An 11,681-nucleotide genomic window follows, 5' to 3' on the forward strand; every position below is an offset into this window, starting at 1 on the left:
ACTATCTAAGGTTTTCGCTTTGAAACATATTGTCAGTGAAGATTCTTTCAACACAGAATTCAATTGCCTGCCCCCGCTCCCCACCTTTGTAATTATATATTAGATTTAGCCAGTGTTTCAATACAGTAAATTGTGTCTCTTGTAACTGTCACTGAATTACAGTGATGATTTGCAGCTAAAATTTTTTTTTGGAGTTGCCTATTGTGGCCACTATTAAATGAACTTAAGACCTCAAATCCCAGTCCATAATGCACAGTTCTTCACAATGTGTAGACTGTCTCTATAATTGTTACCTTTCTTGTCAGACCAAAAAAAGCCTTAGCATTAAATGAAAATTTAGCCAGTCTGCCACCTCCTTTGCATTGATGTGAGTCTATATAAACAGTGGCACACATTATCCTCCAGAGTCCTATTGTGAGAGGAAGGGAACTAAATTGTCATTAAGTGATGAGTGCAATAGTAATGATCTTTTACTTTATTTCAGAACAAATACCAAGGTTTTATTTTCGACATAGTCACAAAGCAAGCCTTTGATGTCACCATCATGATTCTCATCTGCCTTAACATGATCACCATGATGGTAGAAACAGATGACCAAAGTCATGAAAAAGTCCATATCCTTCATATAATCAACATGGTCTTTGTTGCTATCTTCACTGGAGAGTGCATGATTAAAATGTTGGCTTTAAGACACTATTACTTCACCAACGGCTGGAATATCTTTGACTTTGTTGTTGTGATTCTATCCATTGTGGGTAGGTAAACCTGAAAAGCAGAAAATTTTGACCAAAATCAAACAAATAAAAGGGAGGAAATAGAGAATTGTTTGGCCAGAGTAAAATTCTTCATACGACATGGTGTGGAGAACTTCCCGTTAAGCGATGGTCATCCTCAGCTCCATAGTGGGAGACCAAACTGTAGGGTTGGGTCTTAAATAGTGACATATACATCATATAAATCATCATAATTTAGATCAGGCTGGGGGTTTTGACTCAGGTGTGCCAATGCTCCTGCTGGAACCAAAGCCAGAGGTTCCTGACTGGAGGGTCTTGCCCCTCCACTCAAGGGCAGACTGATTGCTGTATTTGGGGGTCAGGAAGGAATTTTACCCCATGCTTAAATTAGTACCAACTCTGGGGAGTTTTGCCTTCCTCTAGTGGGGCCATGGCCCTCTTCTCAGGATGTCTTGAGTGTATCCTGAAAACATTTTATGGAAGCAGGACATTAGTTGCCATGGCCTGCTTAACCTGTGACAGGGGTTAGGATGTTATGTCTGTCTTGTGTCAGGGTTGATGGTAGTCTTACACAGAGTTCAGATTATGGATTGGATAGGGATGATCCAAAGGTAGGGGGGTTGGATTAGATGACCTGTGGCGGTCCCTTCCAGCCCTACTTCTCCGTGATGCTCTATGATTCTATACAGAAGTATCATTGCATAACATGAAAATAGTACGAATATCTGTGTACCTTTAGCAGCTCAGGGGAACCCACTGAGTACAGTGGAGAAGTGGCAGTTTGTCATTTGCATTAATTAATCCCAGTTCCAAACTCATAATAGCCGGCTTCCTCTTTTCCAACAAAATGTCAGTGGTAGGGATACCTTTTTGTAGAATCAGCAAAGAGCCTGAGAATTGAATGGGCTTGACTATCCAACCAAGCCATCACCCCTGTAGACTGTTCCCCACAGAAGGCAGCCAAGATAGCTGTTAGCAGAACAGTGTGGAGGAGCTTCTCCTGTTCTTCTTGATAACTTAAGATGATCACTTTAAGATACATCTGAAATCATGGCTTGGGTATTAATTGTTTTTTTATTCTTTCTTTTCTTAAAGGCACTGTCCTTTCTGACATCATTCAAAAATATTTTTTCTCTCCTACACTCTTCAGAGTCATTCGCTTGGCTCGGATTGGCCGGGTCCTAAGACTTATACGGGGAGCCAAAGGAATTAGAACTCTCCTTTTTGCCTTAATGATGTCACTTCCTGCTCTGTTCAACATTGGTCTTCTACTTTTTCTAGTCATGTTTATTTATGCCATTTTTGGCATGGCTAACTTTGCCTACGTTAAGATGGAGCATGGGATTGATGACATGTTCAACTTCCAAACCTTTGGTAACAGCATGCTCTGTCTCTTCCAAATCACAACATCAGCTGGCTGGGATGGGCTTCTCAATCCTATTTTAAACACTGGACCACCATATTGTGATCCAAACATCTTAAATGCAAATGGTTCGAAAGGAGATTGTGGAATCCCTGCCATAGGGATTTTATTCTTTGTTACGTATATCATTATATCATTTCTCATTGTTGTAAACATGTATATAGCCATTATTTTAGAGAACTTCAGTGTGGCCACTGAGGAAAGCACAGAGCCTCTAAGCGAGGATGACTTTGATATGTTTTATGAAATCTGGGAGAAGTTTGATCCTGAAGCAACTCAGTTTATTGAGTATTCTGTACTTTCAGACTTTGCAGATGCACTGTCCGAACCTTTACGCATACCAAAACCAAACAAAATTAAGCTCATAGCAATGGACCTTCCCATGGTCAGTGGAGATAGGATCCACTGCTTGGATATTTTGTTTGCTTTTACCAAAAAGGTGCTTGGAGAATCTGGAGAGATGGATGCCCTTAAAATACAGATGGAGGAAAAGTTTATGGCTGCCAACCCATCTAAAATTTCCTATGAACCAATCACAACCACGCTCAGGCGGAAACAAGAGGAGGTTTCTGCCATTATTATCCAGCGGGCGTATCGAAGGCATTTGTTTCTACGTTCTCTGAAACAGGCTTCATACTTATACCGTCACAGAACTTGTGATGGCAACATCATTGATGAAGGTGCCCCCGAGAAGGAAGGTCTTATTGCCTTTATGATGAATGAAAATTATGGTAGGCCCATAGACAAATCAAACTCTGTTTCCTCAACATCTTTCCCTCCATCCTATGACAGTGTCACAAGAGCCACCAGTGACAACCTCCAGCTAAAAATGACAGACTCTAGCAAGAGTGAGGAAGCTATAGATTGTCTGTTATCTCCGGACAGAGATAAAGAATCCATTGTTTAAATATTTGTTTAGAACGCTTTAAAATACCGTTTACAGAATGTAACGCTGTAACTACACAACAATGGAAGCAGCCTTCTTATTAAATGTTAGTTGCAAAAGAAACAATAGAGTTTTTACCCTTAACGATGGGAGTCAATACATTATATAACCATTGGCCCTGCTCTTTTCAACTTTGCTCAATGTTTATATATGCACAGGAAGAGTCTGTGCAGGGTCACAGCTGTTATATCAGTGGTGTGATCATGAACATGCTAGACTGTAAAACAGTAAACACTGTGTATATCTATCCACAGATAAAGCCTGGCTGTATACATTCATTTAAGGTCTTACTTATATTAGTGTGTTTACTTATGGCAATGTATGACCTTGCATTCTAAAAAGATATATGTATATCTAAAAAGATATATATCTAAAAAGATATATCACAGCTGCTGTAGCAAACTGTAACACTTATTGTATATGTTGTGAATGGTCTTTCATAAATTTATTATATTTGATATTTTTTTACTTAAATCAAATAATTGTCTCTTTTTCCATGGAGATAGATCATCCTTACATTCTACATCGTAAACTCAGAATCAAGGTAACAGGAATTGGTGAGACTCCCATCAGACATTGAGGAAAGTTGTTGCAAAGTAAAATATTGAATCAACAACATTTCAAGTGTTTATTAAAATATGACCTCCCATTTGGGACATGTAACTGCTGGTCAGCAGTAATTAAAACATTGGAGGAAGAAAGCAATGTTAAATAATAAAAAAAAAGAAATGGCTTGTTCTATCTTACAGGAAATTAGACAGTAATGGATTCTGCTTGTAAAATTATTAATAAAAGCACTAATTTTTTAGTACGTTTCAAGAATTTGCTTTGCACACTGCAATCAAAGTCTCATAGTAATAGTGTATCATGTGGTAATTGGGTGGACAGGGTGCCAAAGCCCTGTCTATGCAGATAGTTTTGTTGAGCGAGTGGGACATTTTCCTCAGTGACACTGAGCCAAGCATGCTTGCTTGCAAGCTGTATGCATCAATATTACTCCAAAATGCTTTGACACGGGTTGTTCAATGCAGAAAGCTTCTTGCCATGCTATCGGTGCGGTGGGAGGGGAATTGCCTAAGGGTCTGCACAAATGTTCTGAGATTTAGAATTCTTTCTATTTGTTTTCTATCCTTCATTGTATTAGAGAGTGCTCTTAGGTTACTGAAGAAGGGCTAACAGTATAAAAATTAGCAATAGAAATCTAATGGATCAAGAAAGCAACAAGATCTTTGCCGGGGAAGACAAGCAAACAAATATTTGTAGCTGACATGTCAGTTGGCTCCAGGTCAAAGAAGGAACAGCAACAGGGTCCCATTATAAGTGCTTCAGGACATTTTTAATGGTTTGTGCTCTAAAAAAAAAAGATCAACCTTTCAGTCTTGGTAGAATACATGGAAGTGTCTGCGGAATATAAAGAGACAAGTTCATGGTTACGGGCGTGTCTTCTATTTGAGATCTTTAAGTTCATGGTACTGGGGTTTGGTTGGCCTTCGTGGAAGATCTTGGCTGAGAAGTCAGTAATGAGTCATTGCACTACAAGGGAGAGCATCCATGTTTTTCACCTTGGAGAAACAAATTACAAAGAATGTATTTAATGTATACCAGAGCTAACATTTAGTTACTTCCCAGCTTACAAAGGAGTCAAAATGCACGTGGAGTTGTACACAAGAATTCAAGATATCCAAAAACAAGACAATGTTGCAACGAAATGTTCTTGTCACCATATGATCTATTGACAAAGTGAATCAGAATATGTTAAAAAAATAATTCTGTGTGTGTGTGTGTGTGTGTGTGTGTATATATGTATATATGTATGTGTGTATATATATATATATATATATATACACACACATAGATATAATATAAATATAATATATAAGTCCATTATCTTCATCCAGTCAGAGGAGCATTCAATTGTGAGACTAGTCTATCGGTTAATCCAGGTGACTTGCTGTCAGGATTCCTGGAGTCTATTCATGGTTCTTGCTATGTGAGTTTTAGGCAAATAATTTAACCTCTCTGTGCCTCAGTTTACCCATCTATGAAATGGGGATAATAATACTTACCTACCTCACAAAGGTGTTGTAAGACTGAATGATTACAAAGTGCTATGAGGGCATGGAAGGCACTCTAATAAGTATTATTATAAATATCCTCTCTTGTCCTCTTAACCCTGTATTTATTGCATATTCCATAGGGCTTTTCCTTTGAGGATTTTGTTGCCTTTGAATTTTGTACATAATCAGATTCTAAGTTAAGGGAACTACTCCAGACGTGTTCTTTGGAGTAAAAATGTTCTTTTCTCCTATCCCTTGCTAAATTTTGCTCAAGCCATCTCAAATTAGAGGAGCAGAATCTATGTGTATTTATGTTGTAATTTTATTCTGATTGTATATAACACCCATAAAGAGTATGCAAGTTTTATATTTATATGTATGTATCATATGAATTTTTTAAGAGTGGCTGGCACTCAAATGACATGATTAACTAGTAAAAATGTTTTCTTCTCCGAGAGAAATTTGGTCATTAGAAATGAGCTGCTGCCTCTAACTGCAGAAAGTTTAATCAGAAACTAGTACATGCTGAACAAAGCAACACTTATTGGCTGACAACTAGTAGGAGGATTATTTGCTTTTCAAAGTTTCAGAATAAAATGAAGAAGAAAAAATGCTAAGTGAATGGGTATTTCTCATCTTATTTTTCCATACACAAAAACCATATCAAGCAACAAAAAAATTGCTAGCTTACATGTTGCAGTGATAAGTTGATCACATTCTTTTACTGCTATTTTAATTATTTGTTACTTTACTTAGCAGATAGTATATTAAATTGTAACTTCCTAATATAATAAAAAAATCATTGAAACCAAATAACGAGAGGGATGTAATAGGAAAATTAGCTGGCCATTGATAACATTACTGCAAGAGAGCTCTTCCACCAGTCATATCATCCCTGAGCTAAATATCTATTTTCATTGTTGTGAGACCCTATAGTATCAATGTAATTACAAACTGTACTGTGTCCTAACCCAAAGCTGTAAAGTGAATCTGAAAGAGGGTCTTAACTGTAGCTGTTTACAGGACAACTTTCTAAAAAATAAATTGTAAATTAGTTTCCAAAGCTTTGTAAATGGAATGTTGGTTTTTCTATTGGGTTTTCTATTGTTTTCTGGAGCATTTCTTTAGCACTGAAGCATAATTGCTATATTTGTATTATATGCAGATCTCCCTTCAAAACTTCAGGGAACCTTATCGGCAAGTCTTTGCTAACAGAGATATCGATTGCAATATAGCAATGGTACAACCTCCCAATGTAGTGATATTGTTTAAAGCTATTGACTGGATAGATGGCGCATACTGACTATAAGCATGATGGGCGCTGTCGTTTTCTGTTGATCTGTTCAATAAAGAGTACAGCATGAATCATTCAAGCTATAAAAAGAGCAAGGGAAAGATAGCCAATATCACAGGACATATGAAGCTCTTTGTACCTGGAAAAAGTCGAGTTTATTATGTTTCTTTATTAAATAAATAAGGATAACAAATATTTTCTGTGGCACATTATCTTTTTTGTTCCTGTACCAACATTGATGTGATTCCTCCAGCTCTTGTACAGCAGGCAAATTAGGCTTTGGAAGTAGAGGGCATCTAACTTCACGTATATTAGGAGGTGAAGAATCAATGAAATCCACTCAAGTGGTTCTTTTATTGTAAGGCTAACTGCTACAGATTAAAGCCTTGATCCAAAGCTGGTTGTGATCAATTGAAAGAGTCCCATTAACTTAAGGAGGATTTGGATCAGACCTAAAAGCTTCTCTCTGAAATGAGTTATGTACAGGACCAATTTGGCATGACTAGTTCTGCCTTTCCTTCCCAGTAGGCCTGGGGGGGAATGGGAGATGCTGTTAACCAGGCATCAAGCCTAAGTGATCAAAAATATTTTTTGCAAGCAAGAGGTAATAAGACCTCACTAATAATAATGCAGGTTTCTTTCCTGTTTCATCAGATTGCTAAGTCATGTTGGTGTTGTTATTCGGTCATATAGTAAAATGGGCGCAAAACAGAAAGCAAGACATTTCCCACTGAGCATGGTGCTGGAGATCCTGCCCAAGGGATAAGCTCCACTTCAACAGTCCAGAGCACTGTAAAGAGTCCCACTGGCCTCGGTAAGGCTCTGCATGGACTCGGGGTTTGCATACATAGAGTTAAGTCCAGGATCAGGGCCTTAGCTTCTATCTGGTTTGACTGAATCAATTCTTATCTATCAATAGATTTTCACCAGTTTAGTTAAACTAATGCAATCCCTGTCTGGGCACTCTTATTTCTACATAAGATTATCTTGCTCCTAATCATCTTCAATAAGGTTGGGTTGGGTACAGGCAGTATTTTGTGTTAGTTTAAGAACATCAGTTTAACTTCTCCCTTTACCTTAAACTGGTGCAGTTTGACATGTAAACAGGTCCTATTCCACCTTTAATGGGAAGTTTACCTACACATAACCGGTTACTCTAAAAAGCACCATCTTGCCTTGCCTTCTGCAAGATCCTAACTTACCCTAGTTCAGCTGACTAAAATAGGTAACATCCAAGCAGCCAGGTTTAGAGAGGAGAGTGAGTGGAGTGGTTTTATGACAGACTGTTTTTCATTATACCAATGGCTGTTCATTGAAACGGAAACATTTGGAGAAACGGTATCAATTCCAGTGAAAATGTCTTAGCTCCAAGAAGGAACAGCCAGGACTAAGCTCCTTCACTGGTGAGCGACCCATGCACATCGTCCTCTTTGCAGAGTTCAGAGCATGGGCTTTGGCCTGGGTCTTCCCTGTCCCATTCACCTGACTAAATACTGGGGTATTGACTATTGAGTGCGAGTCTCTTGGTGGAAATGTTGAAAAGGTCTCAGTTTTGTTCTGGTGCTGAATGAACATTTTGAAACCTTGGCATTTTGGGTAAAACAAAGTTCCTGTTTTCTGGCTAGCTCCAGAAAAGAAGCTGGTGAGGCAGATCCTCCTTGTAAGGAGCTGGTGCTTAATTGAAGTTAATGAAGCTGTGTTAATTTCCACAACCTGAGGACCTGGCCTATTCTGATCATGCAGAACTGATTAGCCAGGGCACAAAGCACTGGAGAATCTGACGGGATTGTCACACTTGAGTAAAATCAGTGCGAGACCAGACCAGCATGCTCAGAATTATATCAGGGTTTTGATTGAGAACTTTCCATTGTTTTGCTCCTCCGTGGTAGTTGCGTGACCAAATCTCTGAGCAGCTTTGAAAATCCAGGAGTTGGGTTCAATTCTTAATGTTACATGAGTGTAGGTCAGCTCAAGGAGATCTATTACAGGATGCTATGGCCATTTGCTTTGCTCTTAGGGGGAGTTTTCATAATCATCAACAGCTGCAAGCGTAGGAGCACACAAAGAAAGAAAAGAAATGTCCATGTCTTTGTAATCAGAAGCAGGCGGCCACCAAGCTCTGGTATCATACGACTCCGTGCGCAGTGACAATAAGAGTGTTGTATTCCTGAGAAGAGCAATGAATTTTCCTGCTATAAGCAGCATGCTGGGAAAGGGGGGTAAAAAGGAGAGAAGGCTGGCAGGAAAACGTCACCCACAAATAACGCTGAAACTGGAAGTGAAAGAGGCAGTTTCTTCATGTCATTTTCTACATATCGTTGGAAAAGAAGGGCCTCCCCCCTATCTCCCCAAAGAACAAACATGGAAATCCTCCTGAGTGTTTACATATTACAAAGAAATAGCACCCGTGTCAAAGGGAAAGCATGTGAAAGCAAATAGTTCAAGTGGCATGGCTGTTGGCAGCAAGAGAAAAATGCTTCGGAGTCAAACGTCACTGATAACCCTGTGAGGACTGGAGGTGTTGGACTGCAATGCCAGGATGTTTTTGTCAGCACCTCCATACGAGCTATTTTAGCAAGCTGACAACCCAGCCGTTTCAGTCAATTTACATGCCATGGACTCCTCCCGCAGCGGAGCTCTTCAAACCACTTTCCTGGTTAGTGGGATTCTCGCAGTCATGGTAGAAATTGTTATGGTGTCCAAATTATATTGCCTTTTAGTAGGAACCTGGGATTTCATTAGTGTGTGATTTTCTTCTGAAAAATGACCGCACGGTAGTGCATCATCCTGGGCCTTTAAAAAAAAAATGATGAGTCTGAATTCAGATATCACGGGATTAGCCCAAAAACCCAGTTTCCTTTTTTTTTAAGCAATCGCTTTTTGTTGTACATTTTATTTGTCGACTGCTTTCAAAACCCTTAGGACATCCTTGGGTCATGTTTTTTTCCAGTCTCCCTTTGCAGCCATGGGGGGTAGATTTTTTTCTCCCCTAAAGGAAAATTGAGATACAAGGACAGACAGTGATTTCAGGAGCTGGGGCTTTAAGCAAAAGACTGAGTATTTCAATGCCTACAGTAAATTGAGAGCTGGAAAAAAGGAGAATGACAGTGCAAGGTTCTCGCTTCGTGGCCTAAAGAAGTGCATTTTGTGCCTGAAAGCATGTCTAACTCTTATTTTGATAAAAGATATTACTAAACAGATCTTGCTCTTCGCTGTTTCCCTGGATCCTTGTGGATACAACACTACAATGCTATTGCATGAACACTGTCACATACTTATTCAGGAGATCTTCTGCGGTGAAATCCTGGCTCCACAGGTATTAATGAAAGTTGGCCATGTCAAAGCATGATCCCTTGTGTCTGTATGCACAGGTCTAGCTGCTTACCTTAATGACAAAAATATATTGTACTTGCCTTTATTTCCCTAACCTTGCAGAATTCATTCAGTTTAAGAAAGAGTGATGGTATTTTAATTTAACACAATGAGGGTTATTTTCACTGCTATGAGTATGGTATGAAGGGAGGTTTTTTGGAAGAGCTCCATTGGTCTGGGATGAGGTATGTATTAGTAAAAATATGGTCAAAGTTAAGGAGTTACAAAGCCCAGAGATGTCTGTCAAAATTTAGTCCAGCCTACTCAGGAGAGAGGTTACCGCTATGCTGAGGTGTCAGCCCATCTGTCAACAGTGCCCAGAGCCAGCAGGAGGTAGCACAGCGCTTGCTCTCCTCTCCCCGTGTTTGGGACGTTTGATCACCATTGCTGCCTTTATGAGATTTCAAAGTTTGTGCACCATCAGCAACTTTGGTTATAAAGCTCTATTCACACCCTCAGTGTGCAAACCCCTTCACAGAAACACATTTTGAAGGCAACCAGGTCAGAGTAGAAGGAAATAAAGGGCGTCGTTTGGCCTGCAAAACCTTTAAGATTGATGATGTCTGATGCCAGGTACGCTGCATGGGGCTGGTTTCCTTTGTCACCTGGAATCAACAGACAAGCATCCGGACCCTCACTGTCCCATATGTACAGTCACTTTGCAGAACAAAGCCCTATTTTAAATGCAAATCCATTTCAGTGCCAACTCCGAAAGTGAACATGTACTACAGGCCATGTGTTCCTGATCCCTAGTACACGTGAATCTGCTGAGGGCCCAGCCGAAGAACTGGAGTAGCTGTCATCCGTTTGGAGGTTCCTCATTCAGTCAAGGTAAGCCAGCCAGAACGGTGGCATTCACTCCTAAGTCACAGCCACAAGCACTCCTGTCGTTGAATTAGATGCTGAAGTTGTTCTGGTTGTTCAGGAAGGACAGAAACAAGCAGGTCCTTCTCGTGTTCTCTCCTGCAGATTTGAAAATGAAATAAAAAAGGGCTGATAGGTAACCTCGGAGGGAAATTCTGCCCTCTGCGTGGCTGCTTTGTGCTGTTTCTGGCAATCCCTAATGGGAATTCGCTGTGGACGGTATCATTGTATCTCTGGACAGCTGTCATAATGCAGAGAAACACTGAGGCTGCTCTAAGTTATGTTTGGGATTGCAAAGGTACCAACATCACAAAGTTACAATGATGGTGTAAGAGCAATGTGGCCCTTCGGGGGAGGCAGATAACCCTGGGGTAGGAACCCAGCTGTGGGTGATTAGCAGGCAGTTAAAAGTCCAAGGGGGAGAAAGAACAAGCACTGTGCATCGGGGTGAAAGCAGACTGATATCCAGAGGCAATTGCTTCTAGGAAGAGCTGGTATTAAATGGCATTTTCCTGCTGCTTGGAGAAAGCATGAAGGTTTGCTTGCTTGTTTGTTTGAAGCAAGGGTTATTGTTGGAGCTATGAGGGGCTCAAAAGGGAGCAAAGCTGGATGGAGGCTGCAGGCACCCAGGGGTGCTCACAGACTGGTATTTGGTTTTGGGAAGGACTCTTGTGGGAGCAGAGCCTGCCTGCACAGCACCAGGTGCACTGACCTGCTTCTACCCTCTTCTCTTTCCCATTCCCCAAGCTGTCCTGAACACATGTGCAAGGACCTGGCTTATCAGCTTGCTGGCCACTGAAGAGACCTACCAGAAATATCTCTTCTTTTTTTTTTTTTTCAGCTAGAGGAAACTGGAATTGGAGGAAGGGGCGTTCCTTTGAAAGAGGCCAAGAGGGTCAGTGCCAGCTGGCTGTTCTGATGCTTTTACCTGGGACAATGCCAGGGTCAGGGCAAAACACAGGCAGGTGTTGAAGAGGGCTTTTTTGCACTG

The 11,681-nt window shown here is 40.4% G+C and overlaps 1 protein-coding gene across 9 annotated transcripts in view; it reads left to right on the forward strand.

The window, feature by feature from the left end:
* LOC102380629 (sodium channel protein type 5 subunit alpha) overlaps positions 1-3,911 on the forward strand; it is a 252,836-nt gene extending 248,925 nt beyond the window's left edge. For all 9 annotated transcript variants that reach the window (XM_025200461.1, XM_025200458.1, XM_025200464.1 and 6 more), the window contains 2 exons: positions 485-755; positions 1,830-3,911. In XM_025200461.1, coding sequence (XP_025056246.1) covers positions 485-755; positions 1,830-3,064 — 1,506 coding nt within the window. In that variant the 3' untranslated portion in view covers positions 3,065-3,911. The remainder of the gene's footprint in view (positions 1-484; positions 756-1,829) is intronic.
* The last annotated feature ends 7,770 nt before the right edge of the window (positions 3,912-11,681 follow it).

Source organism: Alligator sinensis, unplaced genomic scaffold (genome assembly GCF_000455745.1).
Source record: "Alligator sinensis unplaced genomic scaffold, ASM45574v1 scaffold599_1, whole genome shotgun sequence".
Lineage (NCBI taxonomy): Eukaryota > Metazoa > Chordata > Crocodylia > Alligatoridae > Alligator > Alligator sinensis.